The sequence below is a fragment of the Scleropages formosus genome, chromosome 4 (genome assembly GCF_900964775.1).
Source record: "Scleropages formosus chromosome 4, fSclFor1.1, whole genome shotgun sequence".
NCBI lineage: Eukaryota > Metazoa > Chordata > Actinopteri > Osteoglossiformes > Osteoglossidae > Scleropages > Scleropages formosus.
In genome coordinates this window covers 32,786,451-32,813,477 of record NC_041809.1, presented here as the reverse complement: position 1 = coordinate 32,813,477, position 27,027 = coordinate 32,786,451, and the positions used below count along the sequence as shown (strand labels likewise).

The 27,027-nt window shown below is 38.8% G+C and overlaps 1 protein-coding gene across 5 annotated transcripts; it reads right to left on the bottom strand.

The window, feature by feature from the left end:
- Positions 1 to 473: 473 nt before the first annotated feature.
- Positions 474 to 21,760, bottom strand: gabra1 (gamma-aminobutyric acid type A receptor subunit alpha1). Of its 5 annotated transcripts, none has more exons than XM_018752253.2 (10): positions 20,996 to 21,760; positions 19,297 to 19,394; positions 16,581 to 16,693; positions 15,342 to 15,409; positions 13,580 to 13,800; positions 12,810 to 12,892; positions 12,101 to 12,244; positions 11,139 to 11,291; positions 3,864 to 4,066; positions 474 to 2,837 (listed from the first exon to the last, which is right to left on the bottom strand). In XM_018752253.2, exons 2-10 carry the CDS (start codon positions 19,371 to 19,373, stop codon positions 2,526 to 2,528), a joined length of 1,374 nt encoding a protein of 457 aa, XP_018607769.1. In that variant the 5' UTR covers positions 19,374 to 19,394; positions 20,996 to 21,760; the 3' UTR covers positions 474 to 2,525. The 5 variants fall into 5 exon arrangements, with proteins under 5 accessions (XP_018607769.1, XP_018607765.1, XP_018607766.1 ...); XM_018752249.2 differs by having other exon boundaries at positions 474 to 2,843; positions 20,996 to 21,759; XM_018752250.2 differs by having other exon boundaries at positions 474 to 2,843; positions 21,052 to 21,759.
- Positions 21,761 to 27,027: the final 5,267 nt, after the last annotated feature.

Sequence of the window (27,027 nt, the reverse complement as noted above, 5' to 3'; positions counted from 1 at the left end):
ATGAGTAAAATTGAGAACTCTTTTTCAGACAAAACTTGCTTTCAGTTGAATCGTATTTATATTCTTTTAAATAAAATAATTTATTATATCATACTTTTCTATAAGAAATATGATTTTAAGTTTATTGCCATGATTCTAAATCCACATAACATTCAGTGTAATTTCCAGCCTTATATCACCGTTTAAATCTCCGTTTAAATAAATCTTGAAAGTAAAAGATTTTTGGCTAGTGAACTGGTATGAAAATGGAAAAAGAAAGTGTGCATTATTTTCTGTAAAGATTTAAGTTTTATACAGCAACATCTGGTTCAAAATTAAAATATAGAATGTGATTTAAATACAATGTTTAAGGAAAAAAAGTAGTCAAAAGCTCTTCTTGCATAGCACAAAGCAGAATAGTGAAATGTAATTTATGCATCTAATGTGCAAAATGCATACAATATTTATTAAGGAGTGTGTCAGTGTGTATATATATATATATATATATATATATATATATATATATGAAATCTTTATAGTCATGAAAGTAGACATACAGGTTTACATCTGTATTTATACACATATTTCAAGGGCTTAAATCAGTCTGAAACGGACCCAGTAAGCCCAGTTGAAAATGGAGGTTTGAATTTCAATGCAAACATCCCCTTTCAAAACTAGTAAGTGGACACACTGTCCATTCCGATCCTGTATTCACACTACTTAAGGGGTCTTCGGTTTCTTTTGCAGTTTTTCTAACACTTTCTTTAGTTCCCCAGAAACCACATCACACTTCCCTAACCTTCTTAAAATAAATAAAATTCATGATTTTTTTATTTGATTCAAGACCAAAGAGCAAAGGAGCAAAGAGTTCCACTCCTCTCAAAAGTGTCCTTTTAAATTTAATGTTGCACTAAAGTACAATATAGCTTTCAACACAAAACTATGATTTCAATTTCCAGAATATATAATGATTAATTTTAATTTAATTCGGATCTCAAAAAGCCCTTTCTAAAGAGATATTGCTACATTAACACAATTTGATATGCAGTAACTAAGGTAACTTTTCGCAGACAGTTTAGTTTGGTTTCCTTTTTTTTTTTTCCTAAATTGGGACAAATCACTAAGAAAATAAAGCCATTAGTTATTATTATAACACTACAAGACATTATCTGCAGGTTGCAGCAATAACTTATGTGTTTATTACACATTAGCTTTTTAAAATCAACAGACAGTAACAAATGTGATGAAAGAAAGACCTGCCTGTATCTATTGAGAAAATGATTAAAGGCAGTGTAGCTGGTACTTTTCCGAGCATTTGTGAAACGGTCAACAAAAGTATTGAACTAGTAGAAGAATATGCTAAATGATGTTTTTGCAATGTACAAATAACCTTTATCCAATCCTTTAAATATGAAAGGCACTGCTCTGCTCTCTTTGTTCTCAATAACTTTGCTCCAAGCAAACTGCTACTTTCAGTTTTAGAACTGTCTAAAAATATGCTATGAATCCTTCAAGACCAAAGAACCATACATCTCTCTTCCACTAAAATCACAAATCAAAATACAGAATAAGTGATTTAAATCTAAATATAAAATGCATTCCAATAATGAAATAATACATTTACATTCTACCTCCTTACTAATCCATTCTTAAAATGTGTGTTAGAGTGTAAATACACACATATACATTAGAAGGTTTTTAAAATTATTTTTCACTACGATTTTCAACACTGGGAACATAAAACCAGTATTTAGTGGAACACGAACTTAGTGAAGAAACAGTCACTCTGAAGTATCTGTAATTTGTCTCTTTTCTTTAGCTTGAGCTTTCTGAAATCCATGTTTGGAATATGTATACCTTATTACATTTTGAAAAGCTTAAACATAATACTGACATCTCTAACACTTGATAATATTTACAGTAAAACTAAAAAAGCAGTATGCTTAATGCTGCATGTAGTAAATGGTTTTCAAGTCCATGAATAGAATCCACTGAGACATGTTTTATTGCTATTGCTGAAACCCTATCTTGACTGTTGTTAAAAACAGTAATAATAAAATAAACAAAGTGAAACATCAACTATGAAATATGAAGAATTGCTGACTTTGACTGAGGCAAACATTTTGCTATGTAACTGAAATAAACCAGGCTATTTCTTATAATGGTCTTGAGAATACATTAAAAAAGTCCCAGTCCATGCAAATACAACTTTAAAAAAGGGGCGGTGTAGTGATAATGTAATTTGAAAAGAAGGAATCAAAACAAACAAGGGAGATCCTTAAGAGTTAGGTTATGTGCATTTGTAGAATAGCATTCTCTTGTGTGTATAAATATTTTGATATATATATTATATATATAGTAGTATGCTGTAGAAGTAGATTAACCACCCTTAATGTGTCCCATTTATTTTAACCACACTGCTCAGATTTCTAGGATCCTGATTTAGTATGGTATGGTAAAATCTGACTGACACAGAAACAATGTGGGAACTGGACATCTTTTCTCGCAAACATAAAAAGTAATGAAAAATAAATCAAATATTGGGATTAGTGAGGCTGAAGATTCCCCTGCAGTTTGGGCTTTTTATTCAAGTAGGTGGCCCAGTATACGAGGTTGAAGGTTCCAAATAGAAGGGGGAAAGCTATTCTGGCAATCCTGTCGATCTTGCTTACACTGTTGAAGGTCTTCTTGGCCTCTGGTGGCTTGGGCTTGGGCTCCTCCTTTGGCTCAGTGGGTGGAGGTGGAGCACTTTTAGCGATTGTGGCCAATCCTGGGTCTCTGGCAATGTTTGGTGCAAAGGTTGTAGCTGTGGCGGCGGTGTATGTATTGTTTTTCTTTAGAAGGGATTCCTTTTTCTTCTTTTGCTAGGCAGAATAACAACAGGTTAGTGAAGAAACAAATGTGGGGAGTGTGCACTGACTTTTCGGATATCAAATTTCAGTACAGATTAGACCTTTCTCATTTATGTACATGAACAGATTGAATCAGACAGTATTAAAATTTTGCACAAAGAACCTTATACTAGTATTATGTCAGTACCCTACCAAGGTCTTTTACATCTAATTCAGAGTAAGAAATATTTATGTTAACTGTCAAATTGCAAAAAAGCACTATTGTTTCCATGTCAGGAGGAATGAAACCAATAATTTGGTAACCTGTGCCTCACAACTCCTGGGCTGTGGGTTTGGACATTGGTTCGATCTGGCTCACTCTTTGTGGGGTTTGTATAGGTTTCATCTGAGTGCTCTGGCTTCCTCCCACTTTCTCGCAAGACACGTTTCAGGTCAATTGTTGACTCTAAATTGCCCTCAGTGCTTCTATTAATATACTTTATTGTGTGGAGTGGTAGATTAATTCAAGTTCCTTAATGTACTATAACCAGTTTGTAAATGAATAATAAATATTTCTGAGAAACAGTGACAGAATAACCTATAAATGCAAAAGTACATGTCCCACGACACTCTTCAGTTAATTGGTATAGTAATTAATAAATGTAAATGGCATAGTAATCTCATTTTTGTAAAACAGTCACTGTTTCATGACTTAGATCAGTACAGCCCAAAAAATGTACAAATACAAGTAGTTAATATATAATAAAGGTGCCTATATTCAGTGTGAAACTATGTATTTTAGATTCTCTAACCAGATTCCTGCTTAACAAAAATACACCGCCCTTTCCCTGTACATTCCCTCTTCCCTCCATTTTAAACCTCACATCATAAATTAGGTCTGATGATGGTATCATTCTTGATTTTTTCATTTTCACTTTGACTTTGACGTGAATTAGTCTGTTGTTAAATGCTGTTTTTACAGAAATGCAACAATGAGTGACAGAAATGTGCACCACAGGTGTAGTCAGATGTATATGAGAATAAAGCACACACCTTCTCTGGCACCACACTTTTGCCATCCCAGGCATAGCCCCGTTTGGTGAAGTAGTTGACTGTAGCAAATTCGATAAGAGCAGAGAAGACAAAGGCGTAGCACACAGCGATGAACCAGTCCATGGCAGTGGCATATGCCACCTTCGGGAGGGAGTTTCTCGCACTGATACTGAGAGTAGTCATGGTCAGTACAGTTGTAACTCCTGTGAGAATGAAAAAGAGACTTTGTAAAACACAGTCTGAAGACATTGTATATTAAAATCCCAAGAGGGGCAGTTGTTGCTCTGAACAAGTTGTTTAAATCTGAATTGCTTAATGTTTAAAAAAAAAAAAATCTTCAAAAAGAAACACAAAAAGCTATCCTGTACTAGAAGAGAAAAAATAATAATTAATTATTTTGTCCAAGGGGGCGCGGTGGTGCAGTGGGTTGGACCACAGTCCTGCTCTCCAGTGGGTCTGGGGTTTGAATCCCGCTTGGGGTGCCTTGCGGCGGACTGGCGTCCTGTCCTGGGTGTGTCCCCTCCCCCTCCGGCCTTACGCCCTGTGTTACCGGGTTAGGCTCCGGTTCCCTGTGACCCCGTATGGGACAAGCGGTTCTGAAAATGTGTGTGTGTGTGTGTGTGTGTGTATTTTGTCCAAACATAGTTTCTCATGACTTTGTTTATGTGGATATTTACACAACTTATATGGAACTTCGCTGTGTACTGCATACAAATCCACTGAATACATTCTGCTCTTCAGTCCTCAAAATAATAAACATACTGCTGTGGTGAAACGTGTGATTTTGTAAATCTAGACTTGGATACAGTTTAGCTGGCCATGAAATAAAATTGGTTAAATGGATGAAGTTTAAGAATAACATTTAGTGTGTAAGGCTTGCAAACTCTCCTGGCATCACAATGACAAACAGCACTGCTTACCCATGCACATACAGTATGCGTTCGTATTATAAACATACAAAATTTTTCGATTCGTCAACATTATTACATTATAAATATCCTAATACAGTTTTGTAAAATGCTTTATAATCTATTATGATTAAATATATACCTTACATATCTGTTGTTTTGTCTTACAACATTTATAAGAGATTAGAAAAGCTTTAAATTATAATAATCAAAAATAAGGTTTCCTAAAATTTGCTGATGAAATAATGAAAGGCAAAACATAGAGTCATGGGTGAGGGGGAACTGGTGTGTGATTAACAAGAAGCATGTTTACGTTTAGATTTACATTTATTCATTTTGCTTGACACTTTTCTCCAAGTGACATATATCTAAAAGAAAAAATACGATGAATGCACTACATCAACAGAAGAAAGTTTCCAAGTTTACTGTTCCAAGTTTACCAGCATGTTTCTTGTTCCCTATGGATTTTAGCATGTTGCTTTTTAACTGGAACAGCTGACGGATGCTTATGACTAACACTATGGTCCAACTGTCCATTGGGCGTGGGGGGGGCACGATGGCACTTAGAGCTGGAAATGGTCACAAATCAGAAAAAGTTGTCTGCAGTATCAACTCATATACTTTTTCACTGGAAGAAAATATCACCAATCCTGACATTGATGGAAACTATAATGTAATTTTCCTAGTTGCTAACTAGAAAAAAATTTTAACATTTTTTTGCTTTCAAGTACTTATACAGAGGGGGGCGGTGGCGCAGTGGGTTGGACCACAGTCCTGCTCTCCAGTGGGTCTGGGGTTCGAGTCCCGCTTGGGGTACCTTGCGATGGACTGGCATCCCGTCCTGGGTGTGTCCCTTCCCCCTCCGGCCTTACGCCCTGCGTTACCAGGTAGGCTCCGCGACCCCATATAGGACAAGCGGTTCTGAAAATGTGTGTGTGCGTGTGTGTACTTGTATAGAATAGAGAAATGATGAATTTGTATTAAAAAAAAAAAAGTAATGCTTTCCATCAGAATATTTTTTCGCTTAACACCTGCTGCTTTCAAAAAAAACTTTTGCTACTGAGCTGCTCATTTTGTAATGGCAGAGAATAGGAGGCCACTGTGGAAAGCAGTAGGCTACCTCTCTCGTTGGTCTAATTTAACTACCCAGATATCCTGTTCTTCTGGGGTGCTCTATGGCTTTCTCAGAAGCAGGAGGGAAAAGCTCAGTCTTTGGAACAAATGAGATGGTCTACATAACACTGTGAATGGTGACATTTTCTTTATGTGCCATGCTGTGGCCTTGGCCTAGACTGCATGGCACCTACTGTGTCTGCAGCACTCACCACAAACGAAAACAGTGTTTTTCATCCATTGCCAGCGCTTTTGCATCATTCTGCATGCAGTGTGTGAAATAAAGGAAAAACCCAGAAAAACTGCCCCACTGTTGACATCCGTATATACAAACAATTAAAATTTGAATAACACCTGCTCTATAAAAAATAAACATTAGCTTTTATAAAAAATAAAACCTATTTCCGAACCCATCTCAGAAATTATGACCAAGATCCTACCTTGTATGTGGTGCATACTATTTTATTGGGAAATTTACTAAAACTTTTTAAACCCATATTTGTGCTGTGACGAACGCTCAAAAACAAAATCACAAAAGCAGCCAACAGTGAACAATTACATTCTGCTTCCTTGTCACTTTCCATCAGAATTATTTAATTGCTGCTGTTCTGAATAACTGCAGATGACTCATTCTCCCTTTACTCATATTTAGTCAATGCTGGGTCAATAGCACCACATCAGGCATAATAAATGGGCATGGAAGTGATGATGTTTCAGCTCATTGCAAACTATTCAAAAGGCATGTTTGCCATTGGCTTTATCACTGTGTGGAATGATCAGTCGGACTGCATTTGCTCGAAGACGTGGATGACTGCACTGATCCGCCAGGCTGCTATGAGAACTACCCATGTCTCTTTGCTCTTCCTGGGTGAATGCAGTGTCTGTTGTTTTCACCATTATCTATCTGAAAAGCAACCATCTCACCGCTTCACTACACAGATGTCTTTGCTACATGCGATGCCACCTGTGGCAGCCACAATAAGGATTTGAACCTTTTTCTCAGCTGCATTGCTCTGGCTGTCTCGTTGTATTGCCACATCAGGTTGAAATCTCTTTTCTACTGGTGCCCTTCCCAGCTCAGAATTTCTCCCATAATGGAAGCACATTTTGTGTAAGATTTTGGCTTTTTGACCTCAGTCTTGCCGTTGAAAGATATTCAAAAAAAGATATCCACACTATAAATTGGACAGAATGCTGAGGCTTCCATAGGTCACAATTTGATGAGCTGTCTAGTTGGATATATACATAAGTAAAGAGCTGGGCACTGCCACCTCTCAGCAGAGAAGGCCCTTAGAGAAGGTTAAACTAATATGTGACAACAGATCAGGAACACGGGATTGCACTATACACCAACTGAGTTTGCAGTCCTTGTTCCACATGGGATCTTAAAGGATACACCTTTTTACGCATAAATGTAAAAGGCCCTGTTGCCATAGAAACCATTTCACAGTATTAACTTTGTTTTATGTGCACTGCAGAAATAGTGCTGGGGATTTTCACTCCCCTCTGAAATAACAAAATCCCAAATGAAATTTTGGTGACACATAAAGGAAGGCTCATTGCTTAACATGGGTGCATTTCAGTCATCCTTACAGATTATGAGTGACCTTCTCAGTCAACTAAATGCAGGGCTTTAGAAGGCCATAATTCAGTGCCAGTTTCAAAAAGGTTCCGTCTGACAGCTCGGACTAGCACACTAATGGCCTAATGGGCTGTAGTATATTCACAGAGGCCTAAATGACTATAGTCACTCATCTGGAAAGTTCTTGAAAGGACTGGATGGATAACTCAATTGTTGGGACTCTTCCACTCAATTTAGTTTCATGTATGAAAACTCTAAAACTTAATTAAGATGACACACATCTTTAAAAAGGTTTACTGTAGAACGCAGCACAGAGAAACAAAAAAAAAGCCAAGATTAATCAGTGACGGTAAGAAAAAACACACATCGTGGAAAAGACATTAGAGACTGGGTAGTTACAGATAACTAATACAGGCTAAGGTAATACAGCAGTTATTCTGCTCTCCTAAACCAGAGAAGAAAAAACCAACTGACCAGCACAAACTAAGTCCATCTTTGAAAATATCGGCATACCTTGATACCAGCCACGAATTGTATACAGGAACAAGACAGGCAAATTATTTTAAACATATATTTTTAATGAAATACATAGACTTATTCACAAGCACCGGAGAACAGGCACTTTAGCCTTGACATCCACTATGTCTTAACAACTGAAGCATAAAGTGGCAGCAACATCACAATGGCCAATTACATAATACTCTAGCCAGGACTGTAGTTTATTAAATCACTGAAGTACGAGCATTAGTTCAACACATTTGAAATTATACCACAAGCTTGGCAAAACAGAATACATCTCAGTGAACTGCATATAAGAGAAACTGTGCCAGTTCTCCCACTCTTCAAACAAGTCAAGATGATCTCTAAATGTAGACTCTTTGTATCATTCAGAGCCAATATTTATTTGGTTCTATATGTGGTTAGTGAGTAGAAATGAGAACAGGATAACTATTCAGCTGTGTTATACTCACACTGTAAATATAATCACATAATTTTGCTATTAAAATAAAGATGAAAATAAAGCAATGTTATATTTTTATAAACTATCATGTGCATAAACTACAGCTTACTGTACAGATTTATCCTGGAACACAGTTGTGCTTTAATTTTGACTGAATTTCAAACGTGTTCTAAGACAGTGATCTTATGTGTATGTCTAACTCTTAATTTGCTAATTATTATGAGTCTGACAATGATTCTGACAATGATTAGGTTGAGGGTGTTAAAACAGGGATCCCTCTTGACTAATGAACTAATCAAATCATTAACACAAGGATGCATATTTTTTCAATGAATGGATCCTAATCCAAATCCTCTGACTGAACTGACTACCTATCAACTTCATACCTATTTTGTACCTTTGTCCCCTTCCTTACTCTCTGATGGGTCGTAAATCGGATAACCACTCCTCAGGTGTCTGCAATCTCTTTTCAAGTGGCATCCTCTACTAGGGTGCTGATGGATCCCGCACACACAGCTGACCCTTCCCATCACTGCATGTAGTGGCATCCATTCTCATTACCCGGAAGAAGGCATGATGGTAATTAAACAGAAAACAAAACAGCATTATCTCTAGCTGTTACCACCATTGGCCCAATTTCCCTTGTCACCAGCAGATCAGCAGACAGGGACTCATGTGCTTTGGGCCTTAATCAGCAAATACATCAAACAGCAGACTTGTGCAGGCAGTAAACACAACCAAACCACTCTCCGAGTGTGGAGGAAAGAAAGCTAATCTTCTAAGTGCCACCGATGCTGATGACAGCAAGAAGAAAAACGATGGGCTCTGGGGTGTAAAATAAAGACTAATAGAACACATTAATTTGAGCTGCCTTAGAGTGTATGTCCCCCCCATACCTGTTTTTTTGTGATAAATGCATATATTGAAAATAGTTACACTATTTGAGTATACTGTAAACCACAGATTGATAATATTACAGATAAATATGTCATCTTACCCAATGCTGTAATTTTAAACTGCCTATTTATTTAAAGGGTAGTGTGACACCAAGGCACAGGTTTAACACACTGAATGCTTTACTGAAATACTTAAACATGCAACTAAAATACTTAAAAAGCTAAACTAGCAAAAACATTATTCAGTCCTGGCAAATGTCCAACATTCACTTTATAATGCACAGTAATGGGAGTAAATCTCCTCTCATGTTTTATGTGAATAATTATTAACCTTTTCCATAAACATTGGTCTTAGTTTGAAGACTCATGCCACATATAATGCCACTTGTTACATTTTGTTTTCATAAGAGCCAAATTCCACAAAATAACTTTAGTATCCATTTTGTATACCCTAGGTCAACTATGTTCTTGCAGACATAACAGTTATAATTAAATGCAATGTTTATCCAGTTTAGCAAATATTATCTGGGTGGCACACTGAGAAGTGCTGCTGTTTCTCAGCTCCAGGATGGTGGAAGAGGATATGGGTTCAATCCCCACTCAATCTGTGAGGAGTTTACATGTTCTCCCTGTGTCTGCATGGCCTTCCTGCCACAGTCTGAAGACATGCTGTTCAGGTAGATTGGTAACTCTAAATCACCCATAGTGTGTGTTTCACTGATGAATGGATGAGTGACCCATAGTAAGTAGTGTATCTAGCAGTGTAAGTCACCTTGGGTGAATAAGGTGTGGGCTAATAACACTACATAGTGTTCACTGGAGGTTGCTTTGGAAAGAAGCATCTGCTAAATAACATAATGTAAATGTAGCACCAGCAGTCTTGTGCAGTGCATTTCAAGTAGCTACAGCTGTAAGATTAGTCATTCAATGCACTCTGGTCCAATCAGATTACTGAATTCTGTGGAGGCAGGCAAAATCATATTATTCATAATATTTCAACACACACAAGTTATTGTTGTGTCATTTGTCCAAAAGAGCCTTTGTCTGGTCAGCAACAAATATTTCCTTGTACAAAAATCATTGTTCATTCAATCAAACAAGTGCATTTTTTCCTCACGTAGGAAATGTGCGATGTTTTAAAGTATCAGCAGAAAAGAATCACAAAACCTACATAAGAACAGTAAAGTCTAGCTAGAGTACCTGTAGAAACACAGGTGTGTAAGTTCAAGATGTTATAAGCTTACTTGTGTCACCCATGTATAAAAGAACTGACTTCCTCAAAGACTGAATAGACAGTAATAAATAGTAGCAAGTCCTCCCAGAGAAAAGAGTTATCTGATGTAACTTTAAAGACTGAAATGCATCCATGAAAAACAGGGAAAAGGTAAAGCAAGGACAGTCCAGCAGCTGCATGCCTAAAAGAAAAGCACGTGGCCTTAAAAGCAGAGAGAAAAAAAAAAAAACAATTCTGTCCAAGCTCTCTTACATAACTCCTCAGACACTGTGTTCAGACCTGATACCGCAGCGGTCATTTCTTGCTTGGGGAATCAGGAGTTCCACGATCTGGTGTCTGCAGCACACTCCCCCAACCCAGCCTCCATAAACAAAAAGTGTGCATTCTATATTTAGTGTTGTCAAAGAAAAAAAGGCATATCCCAGATTAACATTCAGTGACTTGACATAAAAGATAAGAAAAAGGATGCCTCAGCTCAGGAGTCCCTTAAGGTCATCCTGTGTGGATATTTCAGGAGGGGATGAGAGATTGTCGGAGACCACGAATTCATTAGTTAAGTTTACTCGCCACAGGGTACTCACCAAATACAGTCCTGGCAGGGACTGACTCCCTGTTGAGCCAGAAGGACACCTGGGACAGGATCACTGTCATAATGCAGGGCAAGTAGGTCTGGATGACGAAGTAACCAATTTTCCTCTTTAAGTGGAAATGTGTCGTCATGACAACATATTCTCCTGGGAGATGAGAAATAATGGTTTTAAATAAACAAAAATCTCACTTTGAGTCATCCATGTTATCTCCGGGCTTAAAGAAAAAAATAACTCTTCACCTGAATTCAAATATGAGTCATGTCTCATGCCAAAGGTATTTTTCAACTTGGAAATTATAGATGCACCAAAAAGTAAACTTTGCATACATCATTAATGGTATTTGAGAAAAGCTGCATTCAGGAAAATGTATTGTTCATAAACTGTTAATCGGCAGCGTTGAAATGTAATTTAAAATTAAAGCAGTGAGTATAGATATATTTATTTATCTGCACAGGAAATTTATTGATACCGATGCTGATACCGATGCTGATACCGATAGTTTATTTTGTGTTTATTCTGCTCAATGGTATATTTTATGAATTAACATATTTGTAGTTAATTTTAATTACTCTAAATGCCAGTTACTTGATATTTACTCTCTAAGACAACATGAGAGGGATAATCAATACTTCACAATTTGGCAATGACTGTACAAAAGAAATTAGGTTCTAATTGATCATTCACCCTGTAACTTACCTGCCTCACTTCAAAATGATTGATAGTAATGTTACACAATGACTCAGAGGATACATTTAAAGAAATGAGCCTGTGAAGGTTATTTTAAACATAAAATGATGTAACTTCTTTTGTTGAAGTGGTATTTATAGAAAGAGGACATACAACAATATAAATGCGTTTTCTTTGAGAACACTTACAGACTAATAAGACTGTGGAAACCTTAAGGTCTTACAGTGTATCTAATTTTGCTTAACTCAACTCACAAGGGTTCTCACCTGTGCTGGACTGAACTACGCCAGAGTCAACAGTCTGTCCCATTAAGTCATACTGGTTCAGACGGGATCCATCTTCAGCAACCACCACAGACTGGGCTGCCCCCCTTGTCCACACATATACAACCTCTGCTCGTGTATATGCATCTGAACATAAATTAAACAAATATATTAAAGGTACATTTCCATAACACCCATGTTAAGTTCTAAATAATGGCAAGATGTTTACAGAAAGAAATCAACAGTGGTTGTGAATGATTATACTGGGTTACAAGGCAGAACCTCCGTACGACCAAAGTCCTCTAAAAAGACCAGGTTTGCTCTTCTCTGATCCACCATGGCGGAGCTGCAGAGTAGCTATTTTACTGCAAAGAATTTCTGCTGCAGAAACACTTTCATAAATATTTAAATATGAAGTTCAAACTGAGAAGTTGCTTTTTATCGATGGTGTGTCTTACTGGTGAGGGCCTTGACATTCCACCTCACCCCACAGTCTTTTTAAGGATGATTTAGGGTCAGTCTATTTAGCATCATGATGGTTCCAGCTGTGTTATCAGAAAGGATTACAAGGTGCAGACCCTCTGACATAGGGGCTGAATCTGTGCACTCCCACTTGGAGGCTGACAGGGCTGGGTGCCATTATTCTACTAGAAATGTGTGGGCTGAGGGGTTATTGTATATGGGTCAAGTGGACAGAGGACAAAATACTTACAGCTGCCAAACTTCAATGGGCAGGCATGCGCATCCATGGGAAAGTCTTCCAGGTGCATGGGGCACTCTGCCCTCACTGTAAGCCTGAGGGAAGTGAAGAGAGTGAAAGAGTGGAGAGGAAGGGGCATGTGAGTAAAAAGACAGCAGTTCATATTGTGCTTCTGTCTTTGTCTTTTCTCTTAAGAAGCCCCATGTGAGCCACACTATGGTGCGCATCTTAGGCCGTCGTTAACTCCCCCCCTTCCTCCATGACAGCTTGATGAAAAATGGAGCGTCAGCACCATATATCCAGTGCTTGTCACCCATTTGTCATCAGCTTGACATAAATATGGACCCATGTGGAGCACTAATCTCCCAATAAACGTGTTAAAAAGATGCTTTATGGGGTTTCTCCTTGACCCGCGCATTAGCACCCCTTTCTCACTTGCAAAAGTTGTCATTGCTCTATTTATGATACCAGAACAGAAAAGCAGACTGACGTTGCTGTACTTTCACACCAAGTGTGCTTTACTCTGTAACCACAGTACCAGTCTTTTTATCATCTCCTTCAGGCAAAATGCACACTAAATTATTGCAAGGCTTTGCACAGACACTGCTCATGATAATACCTAAAGGGGAAACAGAATCCTTTTGTAAAAATATTCCTTGGTGCATATAACGTCACAAAATAATGGCCGAAAGATCCTATTCAAAAAAAAAAAAAAACCAGTGTTGAAGCCATACACACACTAATAAGGTGAAAAAAGGAGCAAAGCGTCAGAGCTTTTTTACCTCATTGTGTACAGCAGGGTCCCTTCCTCAGTGATACGGAGCAATTTATTAGGCATAGTCATGTTGTGAGCGACAGATTTTTTTCCATTATGAAAGAATGTGTCTGGTGTCCAGATTTTACTGGCCATCAGGTTGTTCAAACGGAGCACAGCCATTGGACCTTTAAATTTAAGTCTTTCGTCTTTCCAGCTTTGTCGAAAAAAGACATCAATTGTGTACTCCTGCAAGAGAGAAAGAACTGATTACACCTTGCCACCGGGTTACAAAAGATGAAATAGTTTAGGACCTTGACATGTGAATAGAGCTGAAAGTTCATGCTCCTGGGGGGAAATGCTGTATACCATTTGAATAAACAGGTCTACTACCTTAATTTCAGGAAATAACTTGCTGAAGGGGAACATGAATTTTACTCAAATGTTATATAAATTATGTAGATTAAAGCATTACCTAAGCAACAGTAAAAAAAAAAAAAAAAACTATTGATAAGTGTTGCTAAGAAAACTGATATTTTCCTTATGCACAGGGCAGTTCTGCTCCTGAACAATAATAACCTATTAATTTTTCTTGCTAGTGATTGTCTTTTTTTTAGTTTAATGGCTTTCACAAAGGTTATAGCACCCAACAGGAGACATCATACAGCAGTTTTCCCATTTCTATAAAGTCCTAAAGGGCGGTATGTCACTTTGGACCATGCTGATAATTAAAAATTACTGGGAGACATAACACCAGCCAACAATGATAACAATGGCCGAGAGCATGTCTAATTTATTTATACATCCTGTCAAAGTCAGTATCCAAAAACCACGATATGTTCTTCTGTGGCAAGTTAATTAGTCTGGTTGTTAGCAAAGCTGAGAAGCTATGTGAGTGCACTGTGTAAAGGCAGGAATTCTTCCTTTAAACAATGATTCCATGATTCAGGAGTGAAGCCGATGGGCTTGTCCATATGTCATGGAACGCAATTATCCCAAATTATATCCAAAGCAAGTAGTTTAGGCAAATATCTCAGGAACTTTAAAATAATTATGATCCAACAGAACAGTGAATAGAATTTTACAGTCATGAGATGTCAGGAAAACTTTAAATTAATCCCATTACACTTTTATATAAAGGCACCACAATTGCAAAAAAAAAAATATTGCAAGAAATGTTAATTTGTTTGGAAAAGAATTATGTGCTACAAAGTGTTTGTGGTGGTGAAATATAATAGAACCTTTTGAATGGAAAACTTTTATTTAAATCAGATACAAAAAAGCCAGCCCGATAAGGAATGACTTCAAAATATTATACTAATGGTGCTGATTTATCCAAATACAATGCTTGAACTGGCACTGCAACTGAAATATATTCACCACTATACAAATATCTATCATTTTTCTCCCATGTGAAATCTTCCAGATAAAGAAATTTTCTGCAAATGGACTTTAAAAACTGGAGTGATTCAGGAGGGAGGGGGCACAGTGGCGCAGTGGCACAGTGGGTTGGACTAGGTCCTGCTCTCTGGTGGGTCTGGGGTTCTAGTCCCACTTGGGGTACCCTACAATGGACTGGTGTCCTGTCCTGGGTGTGTCCCCTCCCCTCTAGCCTTGTGCCCTGTATTTTTGGGTTAGGGTCTGGCTCCCTGTGTCCTTGCCTGGGACGTGTGTGTGTGTGAGAGAGACTCAGGAGGAAAATATCTTTACCACAGCTTCAAAAAAAATGGTTGGAGGCAAAGAAGACATGGAAGGGTAATGACATTTAAAAGAGGTAAAGACAAGCATACCATGTCATGGTCTGAGACAGGCCCGATACTCGTCACGAAAATGTCAGTCTTGACTTCAGTTACACGCTCTGTTGGGGCAAGAAATTAGGACAGTGACTGTCGATCAGCATTCTTCATTAATCCTAACTGATTCTTAATTCAAAGTCGCAGTTCTTAGCTTTGATCTAATCATTTCCAAATTGTCAAGAATCCCTGTACCAAACTGTCTCCTTCTATTTCTGTTTTTCTGTCAATCACTACTTCAGCAGCTACTCTTTTTGATCTGATGTTATTGCTGGCATTTCTAATGTGTACTTTTGAATATATAGTCTGTAAGAAAAGAAGGTTATCATCATGCAGACTGTACAAGCCTTTCAAGACTGCATTTGGATTAATTTTCAAAACTCAGGCAAAGAATTATCCAAGGGCTTACAAACTTTGTTTACACATCTATTACAATTAATTTACCCATGTTATTTCCCTCTGAATGAGCAGGCCTGTGATTGAGGCTGTAAATAATTCCAACTCAACAAGCATTTTTCATTTGCCTACTGAAAATAAAATTTCCTTTGCTCCTCCCTGTGTTGTACTGGCATATTGAATGAAACTGGCAATTTTGGTTTGTTTCTGTGCAGTTATCACCCAAATAAACTGTAATGAATTTATGAGCTCTGTTACGTATCTTGAGCACGTTTTGTTGTTTACACTCAAAAAATTACAATTGTGATGTCAAAGCATCTGAATACATTCATCTACAGTTTTCTTCAGAATATGAGCCATCTCAAAATCTTTCTCCACGCCAATCTGTTTTAGAGTCACACACTTTGCTTTTAATTTGTAGAAGTACATAAAGGAAAAAAATCTTGTCATGTATTTACATTGCATACACTGAGATTGCTACTTTATCCTCCAAGCATAAGGACTATTTTAAAATTCTTCTTAGACATTTTTTCAGAACCTACATATTGTTTAGAACTGCCCTCTTGAAAAATATCTGTGGAACATTTTCAGGCCTCCTTAGCCCCGAAATGTCAGCAACAAATGCAACCTAATGCGTTAAGATAATGGTCTTAATCTAGCTTTCTAGTTCACACTTGCCAAGTAGTTATTCTGAAAAATGAGATATTGGAACAATTATGCAACTGTATACATCCCAGGTAAAACAGTATACAAACTACCACCAGACACATTGCAATCCTGTTCACTCGTGGCACAGAAAATAAACAATTGATGGGAATGAGGGGAATGCCAGTTCCATACCTCCCAGTCCTGGTCTGAGTCGATTATCGTACCCATCCAGCAAGCTGTCCAGGATTCGGGTGAACACAGTGGTGTTGTCTTTCTTCTCATCAGACACGCCATTTTGCCCAGTGCTGGCAGTGAGACAAGGAGATTGTTATTTAAAAAAAAAAAAAGATGATGATGGATGTGGGGAAAAATTCCAACTTAATTGAAAAGACCAAACTGCAGGTCAGTGCATTCTTGTATACATTTAATTTAAATAACTTTGTTTCTGAACAATTTTATACAAAAGCAGGGAATAAAAAGTTTACCAGGAATATTATTTTTTCACAGCAATCACATCTTTTTTTCTTTATTGGGTATGACATCAGATCACTGTACTTGATTCCACGGTAAACATAAAAAAAAAAATCCCCCTTTTTAAAGGAAACACCATAAAATCAACTTGGGGACAGAGGCTGGTTTTCAAGATTAGTTAACACAGGCCTGAGAGGTTGATTATGAGTGTGAGACAGCAAAGAGGGAGGAGGAGAGAAAAATGGGCACCATTGTCAGCAAAGGAAATCTGAAATCTGATCTCTCCTGAAACTGCACATAATAACATTTCTCTGGCCTTGTACTTTGAATTACACTGTAAAACTGCTTCATCTAATTGTGACTGGACTCAGCGGTGTACTGTTAAAAGCATTATACTACTTCTGCATAGTTTTGTCTTATTAAGTTAACACATTGTAGTTTGGGTTATAACTGAATTATCAGTCATTACAAATAAAATTATTGGCACAATCTGAGATGGCAGAGAAACCAAAGATTTTACAAGAACTCAACCGAGTGTTCTTCTTCTGAAGCCGTTATTTGAAACTTAAAAAAAAAAAAAACTGATCATTGACTGAATCAGCATCAGTTATGCTGATTAAAAAATATAATCAGCTTTTTCACAGAGATATGTCATTTTGAAATTAACATAAACTTCAATACACTAAAAAAATACATTGTAAAAACAATGTGAATCAGTTATGGAAAATAGCCCTGCTAAAAAAAATTGTACTTTACTACATGCACCAGAAAAATGCAACATGCCTTTCATTCTTAGAATTACATTTCAACAGAAAAGTTAATAGTTTCCCTTACAGAAAAGAAATGAATGCCTCTTAGCACTTCAGTCAGGGTAATTATTAAATACATTATATAAAGAATGCCTTGTTGAAAAGGAAGCTACAGCGTACAGTGAGATGTGAGTGGCGACATGGAACAAACTTCAGCCATGTTTTAAGCTGGGGACACTTCCGCATAAAACATTGTACACCATCCCCATCTACAGGTCATCTGAACAGCAACAGTGCCTTTTCCTGCACAGTGTTGTACAGGGCCTAGGATAGCAGTAGATCATCTCCTCATTTTTACTTCCATCATCCCATCATTAGGCCAAATCCCTTCTAAATATAGCTATATGGGTCTGCCTTAGTTTTCTCAAGCTAAGCAATTTCAATTATATATTCAGATGGTACAGGACACTGCTATAACTTTGAAATTAAAGGACATGGGTTGAAAAGACTGTGGTTGGCGGTTAATAATACTTAGAAAATGTTGTTGAAAATTCAGTTTATAAAATGTATACATTTCTTTATTTTGTATTTTTATTTTTTAACTACACGTCGACACATTTTTAAATGTATTTATAGGAAGTCACATTTATACGTCACTGTTATAACTGGTATACGATTTTCCTGAAGTTCAGTGAATGCGTCATTCAGACAAACTGAAGGGTTTAGGTCTACAAATAACATTGCCATGCTTAATCAATTTTACACCTATATATATTGGGACATTTTCAATAAAAATTATCATATAAACTGACGTGTAGTCTTCCAGTTTTATGCAAGCTACTATAAATCAGCTCAATTACATTTTGGCTGTAAATTCATTTTCAGTAAAAACAGGTCTACGATTATCTTTTTGACTGCAATATATTTCCTGTTTGAAAGAAAGTCTCAGTGGCTGTCGTTTTGTTTTCTACAAATATTCTTCAAAAACCTGTGGCAACTTGTTTACAAAGTACAGAAAAAAAGCATTTGCAATGAAACAGTCTATGGATTTCAACGCTTTCTGCTGTTCTGGCAACATTGTTGTGTGAATTCTAAACGTAAAGGTCATGGCTTAAAAATCATAAGCTCAAGACAGTTTTTGAATACCCTTTCAAGCAAGACATACTAGTTTAAATGGTTCATTAAAAATACATCCATTTTCAGATTTTACAATAGGTGCTATAAAATGGTAAGCACTGAGAGCTCATCTGTATAAAAGAATGTGCCAATTTAAGTAATACGAATAGTCATCACTCTGTTGCAGTCCTTAAACCATCATTTTGCAATGTGCCTTTCATTATCGTATAATGAGGCTCAGTACACTGTACTTAGGTGATACCATAATTACAAACATGTCAGCTTATAATGTATGACTAACAAATATGGGACACTGGAAGACCATAATTACTACAATCATACATTACCTAACTGTATAACACTGTTCGCTGACAGTCTTACCAACTACATAATGAATTCTAAAAAAAAAAAAAAAAAAAACCCACCATGATTGCACTGTTTACCAAATGTGTTTAAATGTAGCTTTATGTGGATCTCAGAAGAGATTAATGTCATCACCACAATAAGAGTTTCATTACAAATAAAGTTAATAAACTCGCTGCAAAAAAAACTTGTTTCAAAAGCATGGTTACCTTTTTCCGAAGAGGACATCTGACACCAGCACGCAGGCCCACAAACTGAGTGTGAACGTTCCAGTTCGTCCTAACATGGTTTTGTTATGTGAATTTCACTAAAAAAAGTGGGAGGAAATTAGATTATGTTTACAAAAATGAAAACACATAAGTAAACTTGTCTTTCTATTAGAGCAAGGGAAGATTCCCCAAGGGAAGCACACATCACACAGGTAACTTCTGTTTAAGACCCATCTTAACCAAGACAGGTTTTTTTGTGAATAGCATGCCTTCATCTGTGTACTGTTGTTCTTTGTTTGTTTTGTGGGAAATGCCAAGGAGTGTTTTACTGATGGCTGTGGTCTAGGAGAAAATCTGTTTCCTTGCTCCCCTCTGTCATACTGGCATTTTAAACACACCATAACCAATTAAACAGAGACAAGTCCAGATATGTTGTCGTTTAGCAAAAACGTTGTCATAGATCAATTGACGATTTATAAACGCTTGGTTTTGGTAGGTGATGCTGAAAACACCTGAAGTGACATTCCATGTCTTAAACACAGAAAACAGTGCATTTAATACACAAACCGGGGCTCATCAATGATCATGATCATCTGCAGAGAAATCACTGATTCACGTGGTATTCATGCAACCTTGGCTGCCTTGGTAAGTGCTGAGCATGAGGACGAAGAGCAGAGCTCAAACATACCACAGCAATAAACGTACAAACATGAATCGTGCTGTTGCAAATATCTCACTAGCAACAACACATTTGACTCCTCGCTCGCGATCGCCGCACTTCCACGCGCGACCCGCACATTTCGACCAGTTCCGCACGCATTTTAAACACATTTCCACCAGAACGACAAAGGAAATCTTACAGTTTTTTTGCCCGTGCACTAAATCGTTATGTCTATCCCCACAATTCGCCGGCACGGAACTCACACGCAAAACGCGGTAAATATAATAGCAAAGTAAATGGTTACTTACTGAGAATGCGAGCACTTCTGACAAGAAATCACATTCACCCTTTCAGCACGGAGCCTTCAGCAAACGCATTTGCCAATGGCAGAGAGAAAGCGAGGATTTGATGATGATGTTCATTGAGAAACCACACTCACATCAACATAAAATCAGCCGTGCCAAACGATGGGTGATAAACGACGTACTGTACGTAATGGGTTGTACAGTTTGCGAGCGGAGCGCTGCGGAGCGGAGCGCTGCTTCCGACGCGAGCTGACAGAGACGCCGTAGACTAGTAGAGACCGTGTGGAGATGGGCTCGGAAAATGCCTCCACTCGAGCGGGATGAGGCAGGGATCCGCATCCCACACTTCCCAAATAACTCCACGGAGAAATGCAATTATACGTATTCGAGCTAAAAGTTGAGCGGTGAAACGAGCGCGCGGCCGCTACGCGCGAATCGTGTTTAATGTTTCGCCGGTGTCTTTTTTTCTTGCATCCCCGAGAACAAGTCGTACTTCAGTAAATGGACGCGCTGAAATCCAGTCGAAGCACAACACGCGGCACGAAAAAAGACGCAGTTGTGGAGGGATGTGAAAATTCAGCAAAGGCGTATTCGTTTTTACCTCACAGTTGTCCTCAGCGATTCAGTGCTGTACAACAACTCTGTGTTACCATCCCCAACCGCCCCCCTGTGCTGTTTTCAACTGGTTAAAACCGAGTAAAAATGGGAAAAAGAAACACAGCGAAGTACTTACACCAGTTTATCACCGACACTCGGCTTGGTCGTATCCTGAAAACTTTTTTTTTTTACCTTTTCTACATGGATTCGCTGAGAGAAATCCAGTCAGATGTGAGACGTGCCCGGTTTTGGCTCGAGGCTCGAGGCTCGAGGAGCGGCTGCCGACCCTGCTGAGTCTGCGCGCGTCTCGCGCTCCGCGCACCGGGAACGCGCAGCCTAACTCTTCCCGCTCCCTCCCCCCTCGTGAATCGATAATCTAACTACAAAATCGACTTTTAAACGCGGAGATCGGAGAAAAATAAAGCCCCTTTTCTTAACCGAGACAATAGTAATGTGTCCCGGAGTAAACCGGATGTGGAATAGGCTGTGACTTCATACCAGCGAGATTTTGTTTTAGAATGGAAGGTGGTACCAATCTCTCATCTAAAGACCAATCCGCCCATTATTTATTTATTTTTTTTATATATGCAGCACAATTTTAACTTCCACTGCTGCCGACTTAATCTGTTTTCGGTGGCCGCAAAATCAAATCCTCTTAAATTTTCAACCAGATCCCTTGTTTCCTCCTGCACCAGGCTGATCAGTGATCATGTTTTGCTCTCTAAAAACCCTCTTCACTTCGGCATCATCTGAAATAAACATATTTTAAAAACCGCGATATTCCTTCGACAGCTAAAAAAGGAACCTTGAATCGATCGTTTAACTGACAAAAGATTAGCACTGTGGACGAATCAAATTGTGGGTAACCGCCTGGTGGTATGTGAAAGACTTAATTCTCCTTAATATTGTAAAATACATATTCCCAAAAATAAAGGCGCTGATTCACGAATGCAGCCCAACATACAAATCCCAATCCACACACTTGGGCACAAGACACAAGACGACCGCATCAGTGCGTAGAGAAAATATTTTGTCTTTTTTACGCGTGTATGTTCTGCAAGAAAGAGCAAAGGGATAAGATGCTCACTGCGTTAAATCTCTGCAAAGCAAATGGTAATACTGTTTCATTTATTTGACTTAAATCGCGTTTGGGGGTGGGGGTCAATGTAAATGTTAACCATACATGGGGACTAATGCGAACTGGTCTCAGTAAATTCCCCAAATGACTGAAATACGCATGTCCTTCAGAACAAACCCTTTCATTACGTGACATATATATATATATATATTATACAGATCTGAAATACGTGGTATTTGAGAGCGTCTGCAGCTTTGCTATTTTTACCCTCTCTAATAAAAGCGTAGGGATAGAAAGAGTGGATCGTGATCAGTTCGCGGTATGATAAAATAAGCGGCGAAAACACACTGATGCTGGGTTGCAGAGAACATCAGACTGATCAGATCTCCTGTGTGTTTAGCTCCCCATCAGCGCACGACTTTGACGGTGAGACTAACGCAATGATCCTGAAAACGACGCTCCATACGCGGAGACGATGCGCATCGCACTCGATCAGCGGTTAGGAAATACATTTAAATGAGGTGTGTGTCTGTGTTCGGAGGGGATGGGGGTGGGGGGGGTGATTGGCTTGGGCGGGGGCGTGTGCGCGGGCGCGGGCGCGCGCGGGCGAGCGAGCTCTGCATGCGCTCTTGTGTGTAATGCGTGTCAATGTATTTCGATGCGGTCCGACACGGACGTGGACGAACATTAGCAAAACGCCCGAGCGTCCGACTTTGGTTCAAATATAAACCTTGCAAGAACATATAATATATAAAACAAGAACAACAAAAAAAAAAAAAAAAACGTTCGTAAGAGCCACCGCCAACAGTATTATAGTGTCATTTTAATACTTTGCAGCACGGGATAATATAATTAAATATACAGTGTTTTAACTGCCACGAGCTTTGGTAACTAATATTAGCAGCAGGCGCGTGCCAGTTTCTTAAGATTATATCCGAAGGGACTGTTGCAATCAATTTCTGACTGATGAAAGCAATACTCAAGACAACACGTCAAAGTAAAGACAGGTCAAGAGAACTTTCGGAAGCCCAACCTGCGAAAGCAATTATGTACGAATGGAGGTTTACATTGCTCTGGTTGCCTGCTGACCCTGTCGCGATGCTGTCCGCAACGCTTCGGTGTTTAGCTCGGTACCTCAAGGCAGCGCTTCATGCCGTGAACCACATGATGATGACTGTGCATCTCGCCCCGAGGGAACTCACGAGTGTTTCAGCACCACGGAGAGCAACCCGGCAATGCGGCGCCGCGAACGTGACATTTGTGCCTTTTACCCTGGAGCGCGGAGGGTATTTGTGGACACGGACTGGAGCACCCGAAAGATGAATTCACTGCACCCATTTTGCACCTGTTAGCATAGATGCAGGACACAAGTTCATGTGGAGTAAATCAATAGCAACCAACCAGTGTCAAGAACCGCTTGTCCCGAGCAGGGTCGCGGCGAGCCGGAGCCTATCCCGGAGACATGGGGCTGGCCACAACCAGGTACCCGGGCACACAGCCGGGTAGAGGTACTGGAGCAATTGCAGGGCAAGCACCTTGCTCAAGGGCACCACGGTGGGGGTCGAACCAACAATCTTTGTAAATCAATACAACTAGTGTAAAAACCTGTTTTGATGCATGGAGAGTATTGGGATGCCAAGGGCTATGATGAACAGTTCTTTCTTAAGGTAATATATTGGAAATTCATGGGGTCTTCCCCTATATGATGCTCATTTGCCTTGAAAAGGTTTGCCTTATAGAGCTATTTTGACGTTGGAAATAATGGAAACGTCGTTAAAATTTTGCTGGATATGACACTGAGCTTTGTTAACGGTAAGTACTGAAAACCACTATTCCAAATCTGTGCTCTAAACATTTTAGATGATTTTAGAGTGAAGAAAGTATTTAGGATGCTGTAAGTACATTGGGGGTGCGGTGGCGCAGTGGGTTGGACCACAGTCCTGCTCTCTAGTGGGTCTGGAGTTCGAGTCCTGCTTGGGGTGCCTTGCGATGGACTGACGTCCCGTCCTGGGTGTGTCCCCTCCCCCTCCGGCCTTATGCCCTGTGTTGCCGGGTAGGGTCTGGTTCCCTGTGACCCCCTATGGGACAAGCGGTTCCGAAAATGTGTGTGTGTGTGTGTACGTACACATTATGGTAGAATCGTAGGAGGCTACAACATAATCTACTTTTTGGTGCCCTAAGAAACATATGATACTGTACTTTAAAGACATACAGGGCACAGCATTTCCATTAAAAACACTTTTTACAATGATAATGCAATTTTTAAAAAAATAAATAAAGGAATAAATAAATAAAACTCGTTTTTTTCAACTTGTGGTTTAAAGTTGAAAATCTTCCCTCTGTGGATCCAGTGACCTATCTGAGGGGTAAAAGTGTATATAAAGTGTGTTTTACTGAGGCATGGTCAAAAAAACAGTAGATGTGTATCAGCAAAACAACTGAGAGCAGGCTGTACTGTTTGGGGGCCTCTCCACACATCTCTTATTTATAATCAATTTCTCCAAGAAATGTTTGCCAAAATGAGGAAGAAATGCATAAGCTAAAGCTTTACTTAAGCATCACGAGTTAATAATCAAACAAGTGTTCAAGGTGCTATTTTTGCTTGTTGAATTTAAACTGGGATGGTGTATGACTCCATCACTGACATTCCAATGCTGGAACAGAAGTTCTCAGACTCCCATCTTAAAACGAAGCCTTAGGTCAATATAACTGCAAGAAACTGGAATATTGTACAGCTGCAGTTAGTGTCGTTTTTGTCTTGCCTCATTCAATCACCTAAAATTGTTATATAAAATCAAGAAGCATATATGTTCACTGATTCCTCCACTTAACTTCTTCTCCAAGTCAGGATTTTAGCAATCAGGAGCCTATCCTAGAAGGATAAAGTACAAGGCCAAGCAAAGTACACCTTAGATGGAATGGCAGTTCATTGTTGGGTAGCTGCCTGATATCTAGTTAGCATTTAATATTTTGCTGATATTGTCCTCTCTTGAAACTTACACTGATTTACCCATTTATACAGCTGGGCAATTTTACTAGAGCAATTAAGGGTACACACCTTGCTCAAGGGTACTACAGCAGTAGGTGAGATTTGAACCAGCAACCTTCAGATCCAAAGGGAGTAGTTCTAACCACTACACTTCCAGGTCCCCCTACAACAAAGTACTTTATTAGACAAATGAAGAAACATAATCAGAACTCTATATGTTTACCTATCTTGTAGCTGAATGATAATTAAAACTAAAGGTATAGATTGGATTCTGGAGTTGTACAAGATATGATACGATTTTCTTTTCATTGTTGATCCTTCTCTTTGCTTCATTTATCTCTACTCTTGATTACCAGTCTTTCTCATAATAAAAAAAAGGACTCACTACAGCTTACTAGTGTTACTGCTTGTATGTTAAGGATGCTGTGCCTTGTTGAATGGTAGATCCCTCTGTGCCCAGGTTTCCATTTGAAAAGTAGAATGGGCATCCATTTTTCCTAACTGAGAGGGAAAAATATATAAAAAAAAGGATTTATGAAAGTGCATTCACCTTTTACGATCTGTTCATTCTTCAGGGGTGAGAAAAGAATGTTATCATTGAGACCTGTATGAAAGAGACAGAAAACTGGTCGTGGGGTTTACAAAAGGGCAGCATCAATAGATTGCTTGTACACGGCAACATATCAGCCAGGTCTATACCAAGTAATGGAACCTAAAAATTTGAAATATTAAGTTAGGGCTATGCTTCGGGTGCAGAGTGAATCAGCCCTGACTCAGCTGATCAGTTCAAGCCACTGCAGAACATCAGACAATCAGTGTGGAAGAGCTGCCATTTCTGTGCAATTAAGCATAAAATATCCTTAAAATGGGTTACAGTGGCACACAACACATATTTTGGGCCAAGTCACATGATGCTGAGAACCTAAAACGTGTTCTAAGGATAAAGATTATTTTCAGAAATGGTCATGAGGGAATGTAAAGAAGCCCAGATGCAGTGCTGTTTATCTGTCATACTTAACAAACACAATGTATAGAGGACAACCATTACAAAAGAACAGAGATGTGAAAACTGATTTAATAGTTTAAAGATATTCAGAAAATATATATGTCAGAGAAGCTCACATACTGTTGAAACTTTCTTTTTTTTTTGTATTTTGAAAGTGAAGGGTGATAAGAAATAGACACCATTCACAGACTCAATACATCAGAGACCTTCATCCTTTGTATTTTCCAAGCCTGGAGATGGATTCACGGGAGGAGAAGAACCATGATGGTGCATTGCTCGCACCCTCTGACATGTGCAGCAGATATGGATTACAAATGGTGAGATGTTCACGCAGGCATATGCTGCTCCTTCAACTAGATGACAATAACTGATGGTCTGTGTCCAATAAAGTGTCACAAATACTACAAATGCAAATCATTAATCAACTACAAATAGTTAATTTACTTTTAATTGAACTATGATTACGCCAATTATGCCAGAAACCCTCCATCACTTAACCTCTGAGCATCGTTCTGTTGATTTAAGTTTCCTCTAATCTGTTCCTTGAGTACCTCACGAGTAACCTTGCCTTAGATGGCATACTACCGACACATTAAAAATGAAATGAGGAGCATTACATTTTTGATGCCAGTGTTAAATTTAGTGTTAAGCTGTCAGCACTACATTCTTTGTCTCGTAATCAGGACAGCTTCTACAGGCCCCGTTGGGTGAGACTCCAGCTAATGCATATTCTTACAACCCATTCTCAATGTAAAACACGTCATAGTCTTCGGCCCCTTTCACATGGAATTATTATGTTGATGGTTCACGTTACACTCGCTGACATGAACTGTGTTCCATAAACCTGCAGATCGTGGTACAGGTAGTAATGTGTTCTAGCGCAAAACATAAACTCACTGAATCCATTTTGCTGTTGAGCCCCAATGATATTATGCAGCTCTGCCGCATTTGTAGTGCTCTTACGTTGTTACCACTTGTCTGTTAACACAAGGCATTGAAAGATATGCCACGATGTTTGCATTTAGTATGGGTGAGAGCACCACACTCCAGGATCCCAGTGTTTCTCAGTGCCTGCTATACATGGGGGGGAGGGGT

Excerpts from the sequence above, each read along its gene's own strand:
- gabra1 (XM_018752249.2), bottom strand. The coding sequence starts at position 19,373 with ATGTTAGGACGAACTGGAACGTTCACACTCAGTTTGTGGGCCTGCGTG. Across the intron at positions 16,694-19,296 it reads GATGTCCTCTTCGGAAAAAG|CACTGGGCAAAATGGCGTGT; the intron begins GTAACCATGCTT and ends TCTCACTGCCAG. Across the intron at positions 12,245-12,809 it reads CCCATTGAAGTTTGGCAGCT|ATGCATATACACGAGCAGAG; the intron begins GTAAGTATTTTG and ends ATTTATGTTCAG.